This window comes from Maylandia zebra, linkage group LG5 (genome assembly GCF_041146795.1).
Source record: "Maylandia zebra isolate NMK-2024a linkage group LG5, Mzebra_GT3a, whole genome shotgun sequence".
NCBI classification, from domain to species: Eukaryota; Metazoa; Chordata; class Actinopteri; order Cichliformes; family Cichlidae; genus Maylandia; species Maylandia zebra.
Window position 1 is genome coordinate 21,697,966 of NC_135171.1, and position 26,598 is coordinate 21,724,563.

At 40.9% G+C, this 26,598-nt stretch overlaps 1 protein-coding gene across 2 annotated transcripts in view; it reads right to left on the bottom strand.

Moving 5' to 3' along the window:
• The window catches only part of LOC101487326 (sodium-coupled neutral amino acid transporter 3), a 34,102-nt gene extending 10,065 nt beyond the window's left edge, over positions 1-24,037 (bottom strand). Inside the window, exons 1-8 of one of the 2 annotated variants that reach the window (XM_004544842.3) lie at positions 23,553-24,037; positions 9,871-10,100; positions 8,739-8,771; positions 8,469-8,562; positions 8,255-8,370; positions 3,256-3,329; positions 3,010-3,102; positions 2,780-2,861 (exon numbers count right to left, since the gene is read on the bottom strand). In XM_004544842.3, coding sequence (XP_004544899.1) covers positions 2,780-2,861; positions 3,010-3,102; positions 3,256-3,329; positions 8,255-8,370; positions 8,469-8,562; positions 8,739-8,771; positions 9,871-10,007 — 629 coding nt within the window. In that variant the 5' untranslated portion in view covers positions 10,008-10,100; positions 23,553-24,037. The remainder of the gene's footprint in view (positions 1-2,779; positions 2,862-3,009; positions 3,103-3,255; positions 3,330-8,254; positions 8,371-8,468; positions 8,563-8,738; positions 8,772-9,870; positions 10,101-23,552) is intronic. The other variant, XM_004544843.3, reaches the window with a different exon arrangement.
• Positions 24,038-26,598: the final 2,561 nt, after the last annotated feature.

The following is a 26,598-nucleotide window of genomic DNA, read 5'->3' on the forward strand; positions in this document are numbered from 1 at the left end:
TTTTTAGCAGGACACAGTATGGGGTGATTCATTTCCAGCCTTCTGTCAGGTGAAAGATGCAACATCTGTTGAAGGATACACACCCACGGTCACGTATCTTAGAAAAGAACAGGCTCATCTATCCCTCGTCTATCCTCATCTTACCCTGCCCTACAGCCATCTGGCCTGTGGGACACAATCTCTCACTGAAACACACACATGCACACACACACACACACACAATTCCTTAAAAAAGACAGATGTAGAATCGCAATTTACCTCCATAAGAACATATAGATACAGCCCTCTGGACACTGAGGCACCAGCAACCTGATCATAAGCTGAGCGATCAAACATGTAATCAAACACGCTGACACAGTCTCCAGTGTTCATTAATTGTGTATGTCAGATAGCAACATAAGACACCCAAACACAAAAGGACACGGACACGTTTACATATGCAGAGGGTGGTCAAAATATATGCAACCCCGTGCACACGAGACAAAGGAAATGATCTATGTTAAAGTTAATATTTTAAATGTTTGTTGAGGTTGTGTGCAGCACAAGCAGGATTTAACAAAACCATTTGACAGAGAACACCAAAATTTATATTTAAATTAAATCCACAGTTTAGTATATGGTTGTGTTTGTTAGGAGATGTGATGCTCCCCTATTATTTTCGCCGCCCCCTCTACAGTCCAGCAACATAAACGCGCACCCACTGACAGGATGAAATGCCACTGGGACAATCTAGCCTGTCATTTCAAATAAACAGTGATTGTTGACCGTGACCCACAGCACCGAGACTGCTACACAGAGAAAACAGAGCTGAGACCAGAAAACAACGTGGACGCTGCGTCACAGTACATTACTTCTACTGGGACTGCATATAGTGTGACACATCAATCTAAACTTTTACGAGCAAATGTAGCAGTGAGCCTTCTTTCCCCACTCTAAAGGTAAAAGCCAACAATGTGCATGCACTATTTTTGTGGCAAGCTTTATAATTTGGAGGAAACAGTCCCTCCACTTTAAAGTTTTCCATAAGCCTCTTTGTCTGAAGGCTGAGTAACTTGCAACTGTAACCTGTACACTCTCATTTCTCCCCCCTTCTTCAACCCCTTCTCTCAAAAACAAAAAGGTAGGTGAGGAGAAGCTCTAATTGGGGTAAAGGCTGACAGGGCAGGATCACACTTGAAATCCCATCTAAGAAAGGGAGTGTTGTTTGTCCCTGAGACCACCTGCACTAACCAGTGATATCCCATGGTTTACATTTTCAGCTGTGGAGTCTAGCGGTGTTTTGATGTCAGTGCTCTCGTTGGTCGCGGTGCTCTCCTCCTCCGTGGTGACCCTGACAGCTGTTCTCACGCCAGCTGCTCAGCGCATCCAGAGCAGCACCAGGCCCGACAACTGCCGCAGCTTGGCAGGACTCCTCTGTAGATGCTGAAATCTTTGCTGACGCAGAATGACAGCATGAGGTCCCATTGAGAAGAGTACACTACGTTTTGTAGTGTGAGGAGGTTTGTGGATGTCAGCAAATGTCATACTGACCCAGATTTAAGTGCATTATCATACTTTTGCAAAACATTGAAATGTAGCATTTATAATTTGAGCAACAAGACCAAAATATAGTTTTTACATTTTACAAGAACAGATTTTTGACATACAGTACTGTGGAAAAGTGCTGAGCAACCCCTAACTTTTTTATATTTTGCTGGGAAAATTCAGGAACAGTTCTTCATTCTTCTTGGAAGACATTCAAAGCTCTTCTTTGGATGTTAGTTGCATTTTGTTTGATTCTCTATCAAGATGATCTCACACTGCTTCAATAATGTCAAGGTGTAGGGGAGGCCTATCAGTGATGGATTGTGTTCCACTGTGTTTTTACACCCACATATGCTTTTATTGCAGTGGCAGTGTGTTTGGGATCAGCCAGTCAGCCGCTTTCCAGATGGTGTTGCATGGTGGATCAAAATCTGACTTCCACATTCCATCAATTTCATGAAATCCCCAATACAACTGGCTGAAATGCAGCCCCAAACCATGACACAGCCGCCACCATGTTTTACAGATGGCTGAAGACAGTCACTGTTACACTACTCTCCTTCCCCTCTACATACTGACAATAAATTCAACAAAAATGTCAAAATGTCAGATACTCTCCATCTGCTGTTTGCTAATAGTTTATAATCAGCCACTTCTTTTGTCCTGCACTTGACAATTTTCCTTAATTTTTTTAAGGACATGCTGCACATCATGTCGAGATGTAGCTCTCTGTGAATCATCTTGTTGATGCAAAAATACTATTTTATGCCTTCCTCTGTTATCTCTCGTATTGTTGTAGATTTGGATAAAGAAATGGGTGGAAATGACATGTTTTTGTAAAAGCATGCTAGTAAAAAGGGCCAAAAGATACAATTTAAAATAGTTTCTTTGCAAAGTTTTCTGTTATGTGTAGATGCATAACTCAGTGAGGGCCTTTTTCACTGTTGAATGAGTCAAAGAACAGTGTTAGATGGTTTAATATGAGCACCAAATAAGCAACATTCATCTGAAGATGGTCAATGAGCAAAAATGCAGCCAGTGTCTAAAGAAAAATATTGAATGACCTTCAGAAAGCCTGTAGAACTATCGCTCAAGAACACCTTAAAAACTGCAATGAAAACTTTTGAAGAGTACTATATAGAGTAGTATTTGCATTCTGCGCCTTCTGTTCTCCCTGGATCTGATATCAAACGTTGCAAAAGTGTGCAAACAAATATTTGTACTATTTTATATTTTGTGTGCATTAGCAACTCACCCTGCAGGTTTGTCCACTTTTAGAAAAGCCTGGATGACCAAAGGCATCTCATATTTGACTATGTAAAGGTAACTGGACATGGCTGTGGACAAGACATATAAGCACATATGTTAGTACAAACATATTGCAGCAGATAATAATATCAATAATAATGTAAATATCCCTGAAAATAAAATAATAGAAAAGACAGTGTGGCAGTGTGGGGAAGATGACAGTGTGTGTGACCTCACCCCCAATGTTCTGCAGCGTGATGGCGATACCTGCCGCCATCTTCCCCGGGGTGCCAAACGCCCTGTATCCAAGCTGCTCATATGCACGTATGCCTGAGGGATAAAGGCCGCGAGATAAAAGAACATTATTTATGGATTAAATCCAGGTCATAGAGTAGAGAGGATTCACACACTGTAATCATTCAATACTGCAATCAATTTATGTATGCTAATGAGAAAATCCACATCGTTTAGCTCCACACGTACCTACAATGCCAGACGACTTCAGCAGTAAATGGATGGAATATGATGAAAGCACTGCTACCACTGTTAGCAGTAACCTGAAACAAAAGGACAACATCAGATGAACATTACTGCCACTTCTCCCACCAACTTTCACGACTAATCAACAACCCTAAAAAAAAAAAGTGGTTTTATATGTAACACTTTTACACCGCACATTATGCCAGAGGTTATTTATACAGCTGCACAATAAGCTTTCATTATCTATAGTTGCGTAGGAAAACTGGTGTCCCCGTCGCTTCGATTTATACCAGATTGTTACTCCAGCTGAACCAAGGAGGTTACCCTGTGTGCCCCTCTGGCCTCATAACTAACGGCTCACACACCAGATGGGCTGTTTAAAAAAACATTTTCAGTCCTAAGATTGACAGACAATAAGAACGAGCAAAATCCTTTGTAAACAGTAATCACCCTTCTCTTTATTCCACAGTGGGAAATAACCTACTTCAGCCACAACATGTCATTCTCTCCATTTTCAAGAACTGAGTTATTTCCTTAGAGGATCTTTTGTTTTGCAATTTTTCTTCTTCTCTTTTCTCTTTTCTATTCGATAATTCGATTCATATAATTGGACACAGGAACAGGCTAATTGTATTCGCCTTCAAAAACAGATTTCACTGTTGTGCTCATTAAAAATATATTTTATTTTGAGTTTCTGTTTTTTTCAAGCCACCATTGTTCAAACAGAGACCGCTCCAGATGCCTGACCATCTGCAGTGGTCTCTGTTTAGAAATCAGAGCTGATATTAGCAAAGATTTGAAAAAGAAATGTTCTTAGTGTATAAATATACATGCACAGAGTAACCACAAAGACATGGTCTACTTGTGTTGTATTTATAGATGGATATGTGTATTTATATAGATGACTTGCCAGTACTTTAATGTAATATTCTAACATTTTACTGGGATTTTTTAAAAAGAGAAGTTTAGAGAAATATCACAATTCTAAGAATTTCGTTTACGTTTCACATGTGATATACTGACTTTCCCAGACCCCGTCCACTTCATTTCAACTATTTTTCTCCTTTCTCTTTTGCTGTTACTGTTGGCAACATTATTAATGTTCTTTCTCACACGCCCTCCTCTCTCCATTTCCCTCGTTTTAGAAAGGCCAGGCAGCCGGTCTTTCACCTCTCCTTCAGCTCTTGGCCACTTTACAGTTTTTTTTGTTTGTTTGGGGTTTTTTTTCCAACTATGTGAAAGAATGCTGGGCTGACTTGAGGGCAAGGATTTAGTCAGTCAAGTGGCAGTGGGAGGACAGATCTGCTGACAGTCAGACTGACTGACACACTTGGGTCACTGTAGTTCTGTTCTCAGCTTTCCACCCCACTGCATTCCTGCCCAGACCAGTGACACTGACCCACTTAAGCACCCACAAGCAAAAATCAGGGTGGTATAAAACATCTGGAGATATAACTAAACCTTAAATCACCTTACATCTGGTCAGCATTCACCATAAATATTTACAGATAGTAGACAAATACAAGGTATACACTCACTGGACACTTCATTAGGTACACCTATTCAACTGCACTCTAACACAAATTTTTAATCTCACAATCACACTGTAGCAACTTAATGCGTTTAGGCATACAGAAAATGGTAAAGACGACCCGCTGAAGTTTAAATCGGGTGTGGAACGTGACTTTGAACTGTATTTCATGAAGTATTCAGTGAGCGTAAACATCTAAACATCATGCATGCATATTATTCAGCCATCCCTACAGTTTGCCAACTAAAATACATGTAACTATTGAGTTACACACAGTCAATAACGACTTACAGTATGTGGGTTGTTGCCCTGCAGGCCTACATATTAACATATGCAATTTAGCTTATAGTAGTTCATTCATTTATATTATTATGTTGTTGTCTTTTTTCCACTTATTTGAGCAAACACTAGTATTGTGTTCAGAATGACACAGTTCACTGTATGATAGTGTGACAAAAAAAAACGGGTTTAGCGGTTCGCTGACTCCACCGTCCTGCATGTCAAAGAATCCTTGGGTGAAAGCTGTAGGATAAGGAAAACAGCACTTGTGTACATGAAGCTCATAGTGATAAAGTGTTTTGAGTGCTCAAATTGAGTAACAAAAGCACTATATAAGTACCAGTGCATTTAATAAAAGATTATATGGGACTTCTGAAGCAATCGACAGCCTGAAGCCCTATCTAGAGCACAGAAACATTTCCAGCATTTCTTGCCAAATGGTGTCTCTGATCCTGACTTTGTTTCTCAGTTGCTGGTCTATTGTTTGGTACAAGATCATACAGATATGGACAAAAAGACAAAAAGGAAGAGGCTTTCATCTATAACAGGATGGATAAATAGACACTACTTGTTTCATTTGGTCACGTACTATAAACTCGCACATGCTTATTTGCTATGAGTTAGTTTCAGCTGTTGGTTACTGTCAAGCAAAATTCTATTGCATTCACACAACAAAGTTCAAAATAAGGAGCTTTCTATACGCACACATAATTGCCTTGGAAATAACATCACAAATACAAAAGGTTTGGATGCTGTAAAAATGCACCTATCCACTTGAAAACAGTTCAAAGGCAACATATTAATGGTATGTCGACTATTTTTAAAAGTGATTTCTTCCTTAAAACACATGCTCGTTGGTTATGGACTACTTTGTCATATTCTTCATTTTCTATTGTAGCAACAGTTTTTTATAGGGTTACTGATTTGGATTGCAAGCTTTCAGCACAGATGCATGGTGTTGCTATATGTGCAGTATAACTACATTTTGTGTGCATTGCAGCTTGGCAATGTCTTGCTGAAATAAGCGAGGCCTCAGATTTCAATTTTTAAATGAAGCAATGTTAAATGATCACTGGTTGGCTGTACGGCACAAACTAATGAAACAGTTTGGATCAAGACAGATTTACATTTAGAAACAAGGATGTAGTATCCTTGAATGGCATTTAAAGATCGATCATCAAGCTACAAGCACACCAAAGACACAGCGCTACTATACATTTTATTACTTGACGTTTCACTTTAACTGAAGGACAGTTCAATAAACTGTGGCTGTCAGAAATCTCTAAGAAATTGAGTGCTATGCGTCTTAGAACAGTGCCCTTTAATCATTCAAAGAAAGATGTGTAGGTTCAGCACCAGCCACCTTACAGTCTCTCACCATCACTCAGGGATGACAAGAAGACAACAAGATGAGTGAAAGTGCTGATTCCACCCATGGGATTATCCTCTAGAAACACAAACCTCATTATTTTTCAGAACTGTGCAATAAAACAGATTAATCTTCAAACTATAAGCTTTGTGAACATGACATGCACATTAAGACCCCACAAGTCACGCAAAGCTTTGACAGCTCATCAGTCCAGTATAGAATCAACACGTTAGCTTTAATATTGTTGTTTTAGAAAAGAAATAGGAGCTATATTGCACCCCAGATTATTACTATGTCTTACTATAAATCACGTCATTATGAAACTGATGCTAAGATAGGATACATGGTTACATTAGACCTGTCTATAAAGGAATGGGATTCAGATAGGGCGGTGTCATGTCTTTTTTTTTTATAATTGTTCACCTTCATCCAACTCACGTTAGTTCTGCTTCCGCTCTTTGTCCTATGTCCCGACAGTCTACGGCCACACCCGTGTATCACACCCTCAGTATATATACTCCCCTGCGTCCCCCCGTTCCTTTGAGAGACGGTCTTGTGGTTTCCCTTCAACATTTTCTACTCTGTTCTCCTTGAGTTCTTTTGTTTGGAGTTGAGATTTTGCTCGAGTATTTTTGCTAGCGTCTTTGTGTTTCCAGTGAGCTTTATAGATGAATGATGTTTTTGTTGTTTTTGGATTTTTGCCTTGGTGCGTTTGTTTGCTTGTCTGAACCTGTATGACCCTCTCTTTGCATTAAAGATTGGGACTTTGGGCTTTAACATGTGATTGTTGCAGCTACCATGACAGAAAGATATACAAATATGCTGGGTGATGCCAGGAGATGACACAACAACAAAATCTAAAGCAATTTAGTATTTAGTTTGCAAGATTTTAAGGATCATTCTGATCGTCTGTGAAGGTTCTCAGTCATTCAGATCATCGTGGTCTAAGGAGCTTGGAAAGAAAAGCGTCTGGACTCTGAGACGTTTCACCTCTCATCCGAGAAGCTTCTTCAGTTCTAGGATCAAATGGTGGAGAGTGCCAGATTTAAGCCCTATGGGAGTGTCCCCCCAGGAGGGACAATGGACCCCCTAATGATCCTCTACCTAATCACACAAGACAAAGTATGAAGACAGGTGTAAGTCACAATCAGCCAAAGTTTTGGGTGAGCCCATTGTGAAACCTAACCCCACCCTATCATGTGATTTCCTGAGGTCAGATGGCCCATGATCATTCTGATCACCTTCTGTCTTTTCAACAAATACCATAACCAACAATAAATAAATAAATGGCCCAATCAAGCATAGAGAGCATGGGAACTCTGTCAATGAAAGGTCAAAAGACCTCCAGTGCATGTAATTGGACAGAAAATAACAACTGCAGTGGACTGTGACGTCATTAATCTGACAGACTGCACTGCTATTTTAAATGTTAAGCTGTTCTCACACACAGCACCCACATGCACTGTCTGAAGGTAGAATAACAACCGCACAGAAAAAAAGTGGTAATTTTTTGCATCTGTTACTGCAAATGTACTTGTTTACAGCACATGTAAATGAGTTCCAGTACGATCTGTCTGAGTCATTATTTATCAAACAAATGTGCCCGGTGTTGCCAGTTTCTGTGTCATAATGAAGTTCTGCTGCTGGGTTAATACAAAACAATTATATTTTTCAATTAGGTGCTATTTATGAGTGACGCCGATCTCGACCTGGAATGACCTTAGAGGGAGGGAATGAATCAGGCGTGTCAGTGATGTAGTGCGGTTAACGTGCAATCAAGGAAGTAACATGTTCCTCACATCGGACGTTTATGAACAACTTACAAAAACAGGACGACGCCCGCGTTGGCCATGGCATACGCAAGTCCTAGGATTCCACTACCCATGATTGCATTGCCCAAGTTGAAGACAGACATCCCGAATGAGGTTTTTCCTTCAAACTGCAACCGACAAGAGACAGAGGGCCAGAGTAAGCGTGTTATAACTTCAAGCACTTGCAGGCTTTGCCTATAATTCTAATAAAGCCGTTTGAACTTACATCTGTAAAGCGTGTAGTCTTCTTCTCCTCCACGCCTGATAAGAACTCCTGGCTCTCTGGTAGATTGGTGTCTGCATTTTCAGTCCTGTTAGGACTAACAATCACAAAAACTGTCAGAGGAGGACAAAGGAGCCGCACTAAGAGCAAAAACACTCAAATTAACAGCCTTACTGTGTTTCTGCCTTAATTTTCACAAAGAGAAAACAGGTGAGACAGATGCCACACACTTACTGTGAAACATTTTTTGCTCCTTTATTGCATCATACGTACCTAGCATTCTGGGCACTATTGGCTACAGTTTCCCTACAAGCAGCGTAGGGAGCGGTCATCCATCACCCAACGAGAGCACAAAGTGGAAAAACAACACCCAGAGTCATAATTTAATAAGAGCAATAACACTACAGTGAAAGGATTGTCTATAAATGATCGCCTGTGTCCTGGAGAGAGACGCTTTAATTATCCCATCTATTACATGGGCACAGGATACAACAAGTATTGCTAGACAGCCAGTGACATGATAATTAGGCACTGAGCTCACTCCATTATCCAGCACAAATTCCGGTACAGTAACTGAGAAGGCGATATGAGAATATTTTACTTAAAGGCACTTCAAAAGACATGTAATATGCATGCATTATTTGCTGTTACATGGGTTGTGCCTTCAGTTATGAGAGTCACTCTAATGACTAGGCCACAGCTAAGCCACAGGCAGCAGGTTAGAATAATCGGTCTAACTGGAAAGAACAAACTTATCTACTGCACTGTATCTGTCTTCAATGTGTTGTGAGTATAGTGATTGAAATACAAAATTCCACCCATATACAGTATTTTGTCTTTGGACTGCCACAGGTAAAGACTTCAAGTCAGAGCAGCCACTGAAGAAATCAACTTACTTCATTTAAGGTAAAGAATCCAGTTTGGCATTTTCCTTGACCTCTGGCATTATCTTGCTATGAGAATTTGTTCTGTTTTATTAGAGGCACTTTTGAGACCCAAGACTGAATAATTTTTTTTAAAACCTTTAAATTGTTTTAGTGATTTATTGAAACAACACCAACCTTTGACTACTAAAAAGTAAGTAATATATCATATTTATGGACCTGTATTTTCCAAAGGCAACATGAGCAAAATAAAAGAAATCCAAATTTACTCCAAACATTGTTTTACCTTTTGTTTTTAAATGACTACTTCAGTGATAGTAGCTTCCAGATTACCTCAAACACTGATATTATTTAGAATTTGCTTGTTAAATGTAAAAACACATGACATTTTACCTTTGCAAAAAAAAAGAAAAGTGCATATCAACAACATAATTAAGTGGAAAAAACTGGTTAAGCATTGTTGTATATCGTTGTGCATTACTGACACAAGTATACACTGTAATAATCTATAGTATACTCACTTTTCACCGTCCTCTGCAAGTGGTGTTTTGGCTGATGCTGAGATTTCCTCCCCAGGCTCGTGGCCTTTCCCATTAGGAATGGCACTCGCCTCAGCTGGAGTGTTCTCCACAGTCTCTGCTGGTTTATCCTCACTCATATCTGCTACAGTAGCTAATAATTTGTCCCTTGAAATTATGTGACCTTTTTTACTTCTTGCGAGAAAGTGAAGCTCTTATTTTCCTCGGTGGATCTGTAAGAGAAAAAAATAGGAGTTTAAGATGACCATTTTGCAATGAAACATCATCCATATTATGGCAGTTCTCTGGTATGTAATAACAACAAGACAATGAAAAGAATCACAGAATCACTGAGGTCATTCAAAGGTGTCTGTATCTTCAAACACCACACTCATGATTTTATCCACTGCTAAGAAGAGGATGGCAAAGACAACTCAGACGATTCAGAAAAATAATGCGAAAAATTTCAGTGAATTCAATTAAAATTTTCTTTTTTTTAAATGAACTTTTTATTAAACCACACACTGGAAATGGAAGTAAATCAAGATCAACATGACTGTAAAACTAGCCAACATTTCCTCCTGTAATCAAAAGCAAAAATAAGCTCCCACTAAAATAGATGTTTTGGCAAGTGCCATGAATAATTAACACATCAGCTGACAGGTCTACACTGAGCATACACATCTTTGAGTTAGCTGTGACACACTGGGCTTTGTATCAGGACTCTATTTCCTGGGTATCCTGTAGTGTTTTGTTGTCTTAGCTGACCAGCTGACATGAGAGGCCCAGAAAAGCCCCAGTGACATGTATCTCCTGGTCGCTGTTGTCTAAAGCCCCCTATCTGGCTTGCCCTGAATGTTCTCCTTTGGTCTGCTGCATAAACAGCGGTGGAAGCTATGACACTGGGGGGCCACAAAGGAGGAACACACAAATGTTTAAATCCCCAGCACTGGGATAAAAAGAGCAGAACCAGCCAAGACCAGCTACAAACCAGTTCTACCCGTCTTTGTGCCTTCATTTTTCTGCTTGTCACTTTTCTCTTGGTTTCCCCTTTTATTGAAGAGGGTTCAGCATTGCCACAATGCTCAGGGTTTTCTGTACTACCATTCCTGGCAACCACTCAGCTCTCCTTCTTCTCTCAGGCTTCTTCCGTTTCACAGCCCGCTCTTTTAAATGTACCAGCTCTTTTTTTCACAAATGTTTCACTGCATCAAATACAGTGTGCGTTGAATAAACTCCTCACCTAGCAGTCCTCTGAACCTGTCCTACCAACCACATTGCTGTGAGCTCCACTGCACAGCCAGGCCTCTTGGTATCTCTGGCTAAAGCCAGGCAACGTGGTTGGGCAGCAAAGCACAGTGCACAATGGCACATGTTGTGTGGTTTCCTGGGAACGGCTTGGAGAACAGTGGCACTATTGTGCCAGGCATCATTATACTCCCGGGGCCCCCTTGGCTGTAGTTCGCCAGGCCACTCGAGAGGCTGAAAAGGTATTTTACTGGCCTCTAATTGAAAAGATGCCACCTTGAATTCAGTAAATGCCAATATCCTGTATCCATGCACAGTTGTAGCAGAGATGCTGACGGCAGCAATGGCAGAGGCAGGGCCACTCTTATGGGACAAATCACCGCACAGAACCACAGTGCCACTCAAACAGTCTACAAATCACGAAACAGTTCAGGGAAGCCATTCAAAGACAATACGCGATGGGCTGTCCAGCTACAAGGGTTTCTCCTAAATGACCTTGTGCAGCAGAGCTTGAAACAGTAGTCCTGATTGGCATGAGTTGTATCTTCAGCAATCATTATGTTCAGCAAAGGAAACACAAGACATTCTTGAAGGCAATTGAGTGAGAAGCAATAAACTGTCATGGACAGCATACGATGTGTATCCCTTACATGGTCATTAGTGAGCATGGATGTTGATAGGATTTGAAAATAGGATGTGAAAAAGCCTACCTAGCCTTTCAGTAGCAAGCGACTGCTTTATTATCTCTGAGTCTGAACATAGTACAGACATCAAGCAGTAAAAGAAAAATCCTTGCACATGACTCAGGTGGCCTATATCATTTTTTTCCATTACTAACATGCATGTATGCATGTATTGTTCTTAGTTTTATGACCACACAAGCGCAAATGACTATAGACAAGAAACGATGGAGTTGCAGCCCAACAGCTTGAAACCCAGTAGCCACAGAACCATTGTGATATTAAACAGTGGCAGGCTTGTGTTTACAAACTGGGATTTTCTGTAGTCTCTAGACACTATGTCATGCTAGCATGTAATATCTGTTTAGGCTGATTTCAGATCCAAGGGTTTGAAGAATTTTCAAGGTTGTTTATTTGGGGTTAAATGCCAAAGGTGGCAGCTAAAATACTACAGTACTAAAGTACTACAGTACTTAAGTAGAATTTTTGGATATCTGTCCATTACTTGAATATTTATTTTTGTTGCATGCTTAAATTTTACTCCCTACATTTTCACACAATTATCTGTACTTTGCACTACTTACATCTTTGTAACAGGCTCATTACTTTAGGTTTAACACGCTTGAGACTTATTGATTACTTTGTGCTACTGCCCAAGTTTCCACCTAAATTGGGGAAATAATACTATTAGTATGTCCATGATCGATGCTTATCACATATGACTGATGTAAATGATGTGGAAACAAAAGTTGCAAAACAACTGCACCATTTGCACCATATTATACTAGACTACAAGGAGTCACATCTTTTAAATGCCAGGTAACTTCAAATGCAACATTTCAAACAACTCAACAAACATCAGAAAACACTCAACATGTTTCTGTGCAGTTTGTCACACAAGGTGTCTGCTGCTGTTATTTTAGGCCACCTGTGGGCTGTGTGATGGTTTTATAGCTGACCTTGTGTTGTTCTTTCCATGCTGGCTGTGTTTACTTTTAGGCAACTGAGGGTGGAGCTGAACTGGTTAGAGATCGAACAAACCTGAGCAGGCTGGGCTCAGGAGGCTTTAAAGCATTTAAAGCTGTTTTCCATTCACAAACTCAGGTGATTTAAATGTACTGACTAATATATATGGCTGATACACAGCTTATCTGATTTACTTAATAAAAATCTTCAGCATCACTCAAAGACTGTCTGTGGTCTCCTTTGTTTGTCACACCCAGAACTGGGCTCTGGGTTCAAATCCTATACCACCATAGAAAACCAGGGATATCTTTACAAAACTTTAAATTAAGCAAAAAATTGTAGACAGAAATTTTTTTTATTTAACTAAACAACAGAAGGCCCATGTAGGAAGACTAGAATTTCCACATTGCTTTCCAAAAATCCTTAATCCTATGCAAGACTTAATGCCACATTGTGATGCTCTTGGTGGGAGTAAATGAGTCTTTCCACAGCAACTGCAGAGGCTATGTTGATTCAAGCCCTCATTTAAAGCATCACCTCCGTTTGCCAACACACAGTGAGTGTGTCTGCCTCCATTCGCTGGCTCTGACGTAAGCAATTTTGCAGCGAGACGTCATCCCAGGAGGAGGGAAGCAGAGCCAGACAGTTTCTGTTGATTGTTATTCCCGAGTGATACCTGAATCAAATAACACTGATTCACCCTAAAGTATCGCTGTGCTTGTGTGAATTTGTGTTTGCAGTCAATTTAGTGTATACTGTAATTAAATGTGTGGTTCTCTATGCGTCTTGGTGGGTGGTGGGGGTGTTTATGTAATGAGTAATCTCAAACTGTAATACTGCTGCTGCTGCCACTGCTTGATGACATTCTAACAGGCCCGGGGGCCATATGAGCCTTCTTAATTGAGTCCCCAGTGTAATTTTCGAGGCTCTTAATCTGTTGAAATGTGTCTGACATTCAATGACTGTTTTTTACACCCAGGTCCAGTAAAGCAGACCTAAGATGTTTTAAATACTATAAGAAAGCAGGATGTGAATTATCATATCTATTTTGCTCATATAAAAGCTGACAAAGTGACTGTGCTGTGCAAGTCTGAGTCAATCATCATTTCTTTGTATTTTGTTGGGAAAATGGGAAATAGTTACAGAGATTTGTTAAAAGATCTACAAGCACATATGGGGTTTGAGGCAAAACAGAGTTTGTAAAATTCTAACAAACTGTAAAGACAATATTTGGTAAGACCATCTTTGTTTTTCAACACATTCTGAACTCTCTTAGGAAAGCTTTCGTGGAATTACTTTCTTCAGAAACAGCTCTCCATGCTCCCTGAAGGACATTCAAAGCTTTCCTTTGGATGTTGGCAGCGTTTTGTTCTTTTCTCTGTCAATATGATCCCACTCTGCTTCAATAATGTTGAGGTCTGTGTTCTGGGGAGCCCAGTCTACGACTGATAGTGCTCCACTGTGTGTTTCTCTATGGTATGCTTATCCTGCATGCTGAAAATTGCCAATCAGACACTTTCCAGATGATGTTGTATGGTGGATCAAAATCTGATGATAATTTTCTGAGTTTTATTCCTTGACACAATCTCAAACACCACTGGCTGAAATGCATCCCCAAACTATGACAAATTTTCCTATTTGCTGACTTTAATGTATCACTAAAAATGTTAAACAAAAGGAAAATTAAAGTGTGCTTGATTACTCATTAAATGCTCTTGACTATTTTGTAATATTTTGTGTCCTGGAAAAATGACAGGCAGCAAATATCTCATCCTGTTCTGTCCATGAATGTAAAAAGATTTCCTGGAGCTTAAGAGATTACACATGCCCATAACTTAACTGATGAGCTGCTAATAAGTCTATCAGCTAACAGTTTACTTTAAAACAATGAGTTCAGACTTGGCACCTCTGAAAGTCAGGATGATAAAAATGATCAGATTAGGGTCCATCTCTTTAAAGCAGGAAATGAGGATCAAACGGCTCAGGTCACTCCTGTATAAAAATAGCTGCTGACGAGGGAATAGCCTGACTGTAACCTCACATCATGTCACACATAAAGCTGTGTTTAAGTCCTCTGAATGTGCCACTGCACACAGCAGCTGCCTCAAATCAGCAGAAAATGCTTAACTAAAGCATCCAACAACCATCTGTTGGTGTTCTGGTGTTCACATAAAGGTAAAATTTACACAGATACACAACCACAAAGCATATGGAGCTTAATAATGGAAAAATCTCATGCTGTTATTGAATGAAGGAAACCCTCCAAACAGCTACAGGGAGAAAATAAAGCTATTTATGATAGAAAAGCATAAGAGGCCAGTGTAGAATTTACCTTGCACTAAACATGGCTTTTTAAAGTCCAATATCGATGGTCATACGAAATCCTCGGTAGTTCAAATATGAAAGCTACTCAGTCCTATTTACTAGTATTTCATTATTAATATCTAATGAGTTTTAAAAGACATCTGTTTTCTTCCACTTATCCAGTTCCATCCATCCCAGCTGCCAAAGGCTGATCCCCAATCTGTCGCAGACCTAATGCAGAAACAACCACTTGCACCCACAGGCAATTTAGGATTACCCATCAACCTAACATCATGTCTTTGGACAGAGAGAACATACAAAGCCCCCAGGCTGGAATTAAGCCCACTCCCTTCTTGTTGTGAGGCAAGAGTGGAAACCACTGCACTGGCCAGATACAAACAGAGAGAACATTTTCTGCTCTCCAAAGGTAGAGCACTAGCTCCCCTTTTCAGATGCTTTTCGCTTGTGTGGCAATGTCTGATAAACCTTAAAAGATCCCATAATAAAGCATTATGGACTATTTGTTGTACATTTTGATGCCCTAACTGATAAAAATTAAAATAAAGTAAAAACCTTTTTGTCAGTTTGACTGCTTCTGTAGTTTCTGCACTCTGCCTTTGTATGGCAGCAGAGTTTCTATAGTACTTCACTGTAAGCAGAGTAAGCATTGTCTTCGGCACATCGCAGATGAGTTGGCTGGCGTTTCTATGACTGGAGTAGTTTTGCTGCTATTCAATTAACGCTCAAAAAGAATTAAATATTCCCAACACAACATGCACAAGGGTTGAAAATCTTGTGTTAACTGTCTTCAGGCCTCTCATTACCACTGCCCCCATGAATACTGGCATCCTCTGCTTCTGTTTCCTTACAGGTTGTTTTCCTGACCTCTCTCTCTCTGCAGCAGGCCATGAAGCACTACTGTGATTAGCCAGCAGGGCGAATAGGATATTAACTTCTGACTGACAGATTTGTATGTGAGCTTCTGAGATGCTCCTCATATCCAGCGTTCCTATAAGCTGCTGTGAGACACACACGTCAGAGACTATAATACCACACCGGATGTGGTCCTAGATTAGCAGTGCACTTTAATATACACTGAGGTAGAAGGCATTATATCACAGCAAATGTTTCAGAGGGAATCTCTAATCATGATCATTGTGACTGTTTAAGGCAAAAATTTCTCCTTCAAACCACATTTGAAACAGAAGAGTGGACGATGAGTAGGAATGCACTAATTTAATAACACTCACTATTTTAACCAACTGTTACCGATGTTTGGCTGACATATGATGATGTGTGCTAATAAAGTCTGAAAGATGAACTTCTGTCAGTAAAATACTCTGCTTCACATCAAAACATTCCTCAGTAGTAGTAGTAGCATTAGTACGGAGAATCATGTACAATTTGTGAAAAATCTTAGGAAACATCTGTACAGAGTTTTTGAATTTAATAATACCGGTAACTATCCTGAGTATGTATTAGGCTATCTAAGCATGGTGACAGTTGCTCAGAGGTTGTCAGGTTTTATCTTAGTAAAGCTGGCTCTATTGCTCCATACGAGCTAGAATAACACTGGCTTTGGTCAGCAACTTTTAAAATCTTGGACCCACGCCTTGGCTTGATGTATGGGTCTCCCCTGTATTAAAGAAATAGACACTGATCAAGGTTGAGAGTGCCTGACTGAATGAACTGATAAACTACCACATTTTGAGACCTGAAATCAATCTGTATCATTTTACTTCGTCTGCTAAAAACTATTAGTCAGGCAAAGGAAAAGCACTAGCTACACCCTCCCACATAGCAAAATTGGTATGGCCCAGATCTGGTCCACACAATGTGCTTACACATGTTCCACATACCACAAGGAATGACGACCCTTTGGTGGCCCAGATCAGGTTTGCCAGAGGTGGCCCACACGTGGGCCAGCACAAGGCCAGTTGCAGACACACTGGTGGTCCTGTGCTGGCCCATGTGTGGACAACCTCTGGCAAACCTGATCTCGGCCACCAAAGGGCCGTCATTCTTTGCGGTATGTGGGCCATGTGTAAGTTGTGTGCAGCCACGGGCCAGTTGTAGACACACTGCTGGCCCTGTGCTGGCCCAGAACAGTTTCAGCTCTGGCCCCAGATGTCAGCTTAATGAGTACCTTAATCAAGCCATGTAATAACAACATGTTCCGCAACATAATAGTGCAAAAGTAACATGACAAAACTCTGTTCAGACAGAGAAACGACTGATTCTTATATAGCGCTTTTCTGCTCTCCCAGATTACTCAAAGCGCTCTACACAACATGCCACATTCACACAGACTTTCTCTACACTGAGTGCTTCCTAACTACATTCATACACATTCACACTCTTGACAAGCAGACTGGAGGAGCCAGGGATCGAACTACTAACCTTCTGATCAGTTGGTGACCTGCTCTACCTCCTGAGCTACAGTCACCCAGTGGTCAACAGCAGTATAACCTCACCGGGTTTTGGATAAAGTGTACACTCACAGACCTGTCAAGCCTGCATTTGAAACGTTGGCTACAATAGCAGTATAGCATTGCAACATGGCACTTGGGTCTTCTAACTAAAATAGGAAAATAGGAACATAAATAGTGCCATCATTGCCAGACCTGGCCCACATCTGCATTTCGTTGCCCTGTACCTGTGCATGTGCAATGACAATAAAGTTGAATTCTATTCTATTCTATCTGGTTGGCATACACCCTGCCATGAAACCAGTCAGTCAGAAGCGCCAGCTTGATGCCGGATCCGGGCCAGACCTGTTTTCTATAGGCCTGGGCCACATAAACCAAACCATAATCGGGCCAGATATGGCATGCCATCACATAAACAGTGTCATCTATGCCAGGCCTGGCCCAGATCTGGATGACATACCACTTACCATGCCAGAAGTCAGCCAGCAGTGCCGGCTTGACACCAGATCCGGGCCAGACCTCTCTGCTATGTGGGCTGCCTCTTTACCTTTTTCAACTGAGAAAACCTGTAATACATGACAGCGGTACAACAGGAACAATTAAAACTATTTCAAAATAACCAAACCTTCGGTTGAAACCTAAAATGGAAATCCTATTACACCATTTAGTACCTTGTGATACGCCAGCATGGGGGCATCAGTGTGGTGACTCAGTGGAAATGAAATTTATTTATAGACTCACCCAACACTTTCTGTCACTTTGCCTCAACTTTAACACTGAACACCCTAATACTGGAAGCGACAGTCAAACAACAACCACACAGAGAAGAGAGCACTGTGAGCTTCAGACCAATGCAAGCAGGACTCTAGATAAAGAAATAATGGCTACAGGGATGGGTTTAAGGCATACTGTATATAAAGATGTCATTTCCTGCCACTTCACAGAAATAAACCCATAATATTTACGCTCTTAGCTTGGTATTGCGGGTGTGCCACGAGTTGGGACTTGGTACCACTTCTCCAGCTTTCATCATAAATGCGCGTGACATCACCAGTGCAAGATGCAAGAATACTGAAGCACAAAATTGTACTCCATCAGAAAAGGGTGAAACAGATGATGAGGATTTGTTCAGACTGGTAGTAGCCATCCACAGGGCTAATAACTCCTCAGAATTTCAAGTAACTACTTGAGAAATAAATTCGCACTGCAAATACAAAGATCACTATAGTGCAGAAAGGAACTAAATCTCCTCAGCCCTACTTTGTTGATGCATTTCTATAATTACTGCTTATGTAATATTGAAAAGATTCCAGTTCCTAGTACAATGTTCCTGTAGTATCATATGCCTGTGCATTTCCTTTAAAAGGTGCAAAAAAAAAACCTATTTACATATTAAAGGTTATTGTACCTGTAATCTGCCAAATCTCTGATGAAGCAGATTTCCTTCTCTTCCTTCTCTTGTTTTCCCAGTCCTCTATCAAACACGTGCATTTGGCTCAGCAGATAATTATATTTTGGCTCAAGGCTGTGATGCATGTTTGACACTTAGTGGTTTGGTGCTTGGCATAATAAATTACTTTTGCTGACTTTTGTTGACTTAACATGGGTATTGTGTTTGGATACGAGATAGGTGCATCCAAATAGAAAGCACAAAAAGCTCATTCTCTAACATTACCACCTATGAGGACCATATTTCTCTTGAGGTGCTAAGCAGCTTTAAATACTTGACAGATTAATAAGCATCTGTAGTGTCTTCTGATCTGAATGTGATCCAATCCCTGTGGCTTTGTGGCTCACAAGATGCTATTACATCGTCTGTACAGAGCATAGGAGCACAAAAGTGAGATGGTTTGATAAAAAAAAACTGCAAATAAATGGTTAATAAGCACAATTTTTATAAAGAATACAATTGTTGTCCAACTTTATTGGGCTTATGCCCTAAGCGAATAAACTTTCATACGATGTGAGGATATAATCAAACTATTTATCAGATGGCAAGTGTATTTTGAGGACACCCAAAGATGCATGCTCAGTCATCCAGGTAAGTAAATCCCAAAAGGTTGATTCTGTTCATCTGGATGTAGCATTTAGCTAGCACAATGTGAACTTACATGCAGCTTTGGTTGTTGTTTAGCCAGCGTGTTGTCAGTGCAGTACAGTGGCCCTGAGAGGCCAAACAGACTGTAACTTAAGAAAACACCAGCAATAAGAAAAATACTGCAAAAGCACACAAAACACAACGGAAATAGGAAAAAACAGATTTCCGAAAGAAGAAGGAAGTGTTTCTGGGGAGACAATAACCCCAGAAACACTTCCTTCTTCTTTCGGAAATCTGTTTTTTCCTATTTCCGTTTTTGTTGTTTCTATTTCTGTTTTCTTTTTTCCTATTTCCGTTGTGTTTTGTGTGCTTTTGCAGCGTTTTTCTGGTGTTTTCTTAAGTTACAGTCCATTTGGCCTCTCAGGGCCACCGTAGGGTACAGAGACGGGAGGGTCGCAAAGCTACTCTGCTGATAATAAGTAATTGCGACAATACTGGGAATAAATAAACATGCTTAATAAACATTTTATAAACAAAAGGTTCAGGATATCCTCAACAAGTCATCTTAGTATCGCTGTCATCAGACAGAAGTGACCTTCACGAATCATCGACTGGTATCAAACTCCTTTCACAAAGATTTACAGCTTCCTCCAGAGTAAAAAAATTTGTCTCTTCACAAACTTTTGTTGCTCAGTATCTCAAACAGCAGATTGGCAAGGGACTAAGCAAAGAGGACAGCACGTACACAGCAGAGGACATCATCTATATAATGCCTTCCATGCAGACATCCCTCATCGCCACACTTTTCAATGCCAGCTCAGTCTTCTCTTTATCATTTGCCCCAAAACAAAGAACCATCCTCTCCTGGCATCTGCTACCCGTCTCTCTCCTGTTTCCTTCTCATCACATGGTGATGCAAGTGTGGGGGGAAAGAGTGCATTCATTCAGCTGGAAGTACAACTCACGCAGTGTGTGACCACCAGGGTGGATATTGTACTGCTGACCATGTCACATGCCACAGCACCATGAAAGTCCAAATCCCAAATGTCCAAATGATGGAGAACTCCAGGGCACAGTGGGCATACAATGTAATCAGATCAATGTAAGGCTTAAGAATTAAATCTCTTATAGAAATTCACAGAGCACAGTGGCCAGTGATGGAAAATGAGCAAAAATGCAGTTCTACGAGTAACATACTCAGAATTTAGGGGCTTCTAAGTTGGACAACTGGTAAGATTTTCCTCTGTGTGTCCTACTGAAATGTCCTTGCCAATTTAATAAAAACCCTGTGATCACCTAAAGTCCACTAACAGAACTCACTGGCAGTGGTTCTCAAACTTGATACTGGGAATTTGGGGGGAAAAAATCCCACAGAACAAAATTATTTCCATCTTTGTGTGGTCCTTTTTTAAAAAAAAAACTAATGGTTGTTTTTTTACTCTTTTCTGAACAGCTTCCAAGTCAGAAATCAGGTATTCACCCAAAGGGCTCACAAACAAAAAATAATGAAAAAGAATCCACAATACAAACCAATTAATATATTATTATACACACAGCTGCACCTTTCCAAAACCAGACATGAATTTAAGCAAATATAAAATTTCAATTAAACTGGCAGTGTCTCGTATGAGGCATTGGTTTAGACTCTTCTCAATCCACTCTTAATTACTTAGTTTGGTATAATTATTTTTCCCTTCTTAGAGCTCATCTATTGGGCTGGCATTTATCCCAAGTGGTCTGACCTTATGCAAGCTGTAAATCATCTAAAATACCCTTCAGGACATGTGCAGGTAGTTTTCAATAAACCTGTCTGCACTTTGAAAATGCAGTAATGCCGTGACTGATGACACCTTAACCACAGGACCTCCTTGTCTATGAATGCAAGTCTACATACTATAATGAGAACTAATATTATCTATAGACAAATGGTATATCTGATGTACATTTGTAGTCAGTAAGGTGAGAAGTTCCAGTGTAAAGCATGTGCACTCAAAACACAACAAAGCTGTTATATCCCATCATTTTACCAAGAATAAACCCATGAAACTCACAAAATACAGAACTGATCATTAAAAGGCAAAATGAATATCTATTTGTGACTGTGGAGGGGAAAGGGTTAAGCAAATTCTTTAGTTTATCCCTTTCTTTAAGACCAAAATCAAATCTCTCAAGACCAGACAGTGGCTCAGGTCCTTTCATAGTTTAATACTATTGACAAAGTCACCGCAGGGTGCTGCTTTCTTCTCACGGTGAACTACATTGCCTTCTAAGACTGAGAAATCCCTCCATGTTTTCTTTTCATTCTTGCACACGTAAACCAATACTTCTCCAGGATCTGAATATACTTCTCACAGACGCAGAGCTTTGATCATATTAAACAAGAACTTCGTAAAGTCCTGTGTCTGCATCTGATCTAATAATGGAGAGAAAAAGAGGGCGGTGAAGGAGTCGTCAACATCTCTGATTCAATAACTGGAGTTTGAAAGACAAGAAACACAAATATTGATGGACACTTGAATCACTTTACAGTAGAGGACCATTTAGAGGTGTGAACGGAGGCCACGAACACATTTACGCGGCGCTCCTCATTCTTTCACATTTGTCTTCTCAATCGATGTATTTTATAGTCAATCTGAGGGGCAGTGACATTTACATCACAGAGTCTTTTTAACCTCCATTTCAATCATCAGTGCTGTATGCATGTATGTGCACACGTGCATGTGCTTACACGCACACAAATACAATCTGACCAAGTCAAATGGAGGTTTTTAATCACACAGCAGCTCAAAAGCTCAGCACACACAATGTCACCAGGGGCTGGATCAATCTGTTAACAGTGTGATTTAATTCTGGGATGGGGTGGGAGACTGCCCTCACATGGACCAGAAAGAGGAGTCAGTCAATTGTAACATCAGTGGCCAAGTAGGCTACACATGAGCTCTTGACAGCCCGCTCCAGCCTGCCGAGTCCAGCAGTCACAGTTTCACCTGCTGCCCTCAAGCCCCTGAAGTGACTCATCATGGAGGAGAGAATGACTGAAGACTTTTCCTGCAGGTCACCCCAGAAAACCTGCCGCTGCTATTGAGTTATTAGAATTTTTTACACAAACGCTTATAGTATGGATTAATGCATATCCTTAATATCATTCTGTGCACGCATGATAGAAAGTATCCATATCATGTTAAACAAACAGAGGTAATGCACATGTGTAGCACAGCCCAAAAACATCAGATACAGAGTTATTACTGCATATATGCACATGATGTGCAGCATTCTCTGTTTCCCCACTTCCTCCTCAGAAGTGTTAATTATGCCTCTCAGGCTGGCAAAGATCACCAAACACCAGGACCAGATGGCACCTGTAGCCACACTGTGACAGTGTGAGCCAGCTGTGGATGCCTTGCAAGTTTGACTGAAATATATAACACACATCCAGATTAAACAGCCAGAACCAGTCAAATCCAACCTAGTCACTAAAATCGAAGGCATTAAAACGCAATTCCTAATCCTGAGCGCCATATATATGCAATAAAAAATAGAAAAATAATCAGTGTAGAGTTTAGTTGGGCTTTAAGTTTGCAGTGGCCATTAAAAAATAGAGTCAGGGAATTTAAAGTGAATACCCTCCTTTAAAAATAAAAATAAAAATAAAAATTCTCCCATTTTTTGCTGCTGGAAAAAAAATCTGTCTCCTGAGGAATATGTCTGTAGTTCTACGAGGATAAGCCCTGAGGAAGAAAGTAGCCTTCTTGGGGAGTCTGTGTAGTCCAAAGGGTGGCACAGGATCTCAATAGTAATGTCATCTGTCTGTTGCATGTTACTTGAATGAAAGAACCCAACAGCGTCATCGAGCAGCATATTCATGTTCTGTATGTGCATGCACAGAGAGCATCGTTTTTCTTTTACCTGAGCCAAGTCTAACATTTTCATCTCTACAACGTGAGAAAACACGCTTGTTGCTAAGTTTAACACACCGAGAGGGCTACAAATCAAGGTTACGGCAGATTTCCATTGCCTTACCAGAGAAGTACCAATGCCCTCCTCCAACTCCAAATATCTCCACACGAATCCTGCCTCCGCTCGCCTCTGCCTGCCTGCGCGTTGACAGCCTCTGTCCCGCTACGTCCGACCGCCTTGCCTCCCGGCTGCCTTTCTGTCATGTGTTTCCCGATGAATTCTTCTCGTAATCTTCTCAAAAGTGGGATGTGAAGAGTGTTCGGGTTCCGCCTACTGCATGCACAGCGACACAAATCAAATTCTTGTTGTGTATGCTGCGAGAGCGCGCCGGGTCGCGAGACACCCCGCTCGTCCTCCTCCTCCTCGTGCTCCTCCTGGGCTCTGTTTGGCACGCACCTTTAATCGCGCGGAAATGATGACCAGCACGAGATGGGTTAAAACGGCACACCCGCTGGCATTCAGATGTTGTGGATACACGGTGTTGGTTGTGGTTTATGTTTCATGTTCATGCATTTCTCATCGCCGTGCCTGCGTGCGCGCGGTGAGACAAAGAGATCGTGAATGAACTGAGGGAGCCGACACATAGATTTGTTTACTCAATTTAATTGCGTCTCCTTTAATTGCCTCCAAAAGAAAATATAATGAAATTTTAACCAATTGCAGCGTCTCCCGTTTGAAACGCCATCAGCAACGTAAAACAGCATCCTCGACTATTTGCCACCAGCGCTGCTTACGCACACGGTCGACGCAAGCGCTATTTCTAGGTCACCGGCAGTAGCGCGTTTTGATGTCACACGGCTCCGGGGATCGTCTCCTTTCTCCCTCTTCCAGCTCACGTTCACAGGATAGGTCACACACACACCTGAGGTAAAATTAGACGAGGTGCCTCTTCCCTCGGATGTCTCTGACTGTATGTGTGTTGGTGATTTACTGGGAAAAAATGACTAATTTATGGGCAATTTATATTAATTTTCTAGAAACTTTAAATGTATTTCAAAGTCTCTCCATAATAAACGCCATGCAAGCCTCCACTTTCTTTGAAGCTGTACAGCACTGAGCCCTGACCTTGTGGAAAAGACAGGACGTTTAACCCCACGGTGCATCTCCTCTGGGGATAACCCAGTGGGGAACAGCTACCCATAGAGGCAAGGGCCAGAGATGCTGAGAAAGTGGCTTGTGGATCCCAGAAGGTCAGCAGAGGAGCGCAACAGATGTATGCTATGGTACATCAAAGAGGGAACCCCATGAGTGTGTGCATCAATGTATATGCTTTAATGTGTGGTTGTACTCCAGAGAACTGTCTTTTATTGGTTCCCTTTCCCATAAATGAGGGGCTAGTATATTAACTAATGAGGAGGCAGTGGATGCAAAGGAGATGCAGCCAATGATTCCAGAGGGACAGCAATTCATTTAGCTCCCTCTGTTCTTCCTTCTTTTAAGGATGTGGTCTCACCTTGCCTCACCTTATCTGTCTGCTAACAAGATGAAGTGCACGCAGTGCTCCGAGAGCGAGGTGTAACCATAGAAACTGCTTGTGCCAAAGGTTTGTTTCACATGTTAGATGAGCACTGAGAAGAGATACTAATGAAATTAATCCAAAAGTATGACAGTAATTAATTCAGCTCAGCCAATCCGAACAGAGAGAGCAACTACATGGTTAATTATAAGGTAAGTCATTAAATAGCTGCACTGAAATTGGTAACAAACACAGCAGAGCAGGAAATGGACTGGTTCTTACTTGACACTTTTTAGCTTGAGCACTGAAAGCACTTTTACAACATGTCTCATTCACACAAGCATTTTCTACAACTAACTGCTTTCTATTTAACATTCACACTCCAATGAACACGTCGAAGAGCAAGTTGGGGTTCAGTGTCTCACCCAAGAATACTTAGGCATGCCACCTGGAAATTGGAGCAGCCAGGGATCGAACCACCAACCTTCCAATTCGCTGCTGCTCAACCTCCACAGCTACATCCAGAGCTTTAAACAAGTTTTGGAGACAGTATTCCACGGGCATCCTTTCAATCAGCACTGACTAAGCATGTGGTTACTACCAGCTATGCTCAGATGTCATTTGCAGTCTAAAATCTTTCAGCTTAAATACTTGAGATGCATATGAATTGATAGGTTGCAGTTATTTGCATTTGGCTTGAAGATAACTTATTTTGTTGGCAGAAAAGCTCCCATCAAAAAGCAAATAAGAATATCTTCTGGCTGCCTGCATTCTTTTGTCTCTCTGGCCAAAGTTCACAGGTGAACTTGGATCAACAAATTGTTGTTCTGGCTCAGACACCAACAAACATCACACAGACTAACATGGTAGTTTTTTCACAATAACAATAATAATCAAATAAAGTGTATTTTCCAATTAGCGAGATTACAGTACAATAGAAGGAGCTTAATCAGATTCTGCTTTTAAACTATGGAGCTGTCACAGTTTGCTCACAGGACTGAATACTACTACTCAGATTTCACATGTTTGAATCCAGATGACTCTTTCTTCATGTGGTCAGGGAGGTTTCTGTCACAAAACGGCTGTGTGCAGGTAAGAGAAGGACCCAAACGCAAACTTGCAGAGATGAAAAGTAAACTAAAAAAACACAGCTTTATTGCTGGCGTGGTGGGACACAAGTCTAAACTGGGAAAACTACAGCACAAGGAGAGACAGGGAAAATCAAAGCCAGGGCACATCACAGCTATGAGGGAGACTACAACACTGACAAAGAGAAACACAGGGCTTAAATACACTGAGGAACAATGAGGGAAATGAGACACTGAAGGAGAGCACAGCTGGGAGTAATTAGGCTGGACAAGACAAGGGAAGCAAAACTAGAAACACTGACATGAGACATGGACCTTCAAAGTAAAACAGGAAAAACACTGACTGAACTCTAGACATGTAAACTTAACAGACTGGGGAGACAGAACATAGGGACCTGAAACATGGGACAGAAAGACACCACGCAAGCACAACATGCAATACAGGAAGCCATATAACAAAACCTAAGAACTATAACCACAATAACCATAAACAAACCAGGACCTCTCCAAAATAAAACATGACTACATGAACTTGACAACAAAAGACACGCAGACATGAAACACA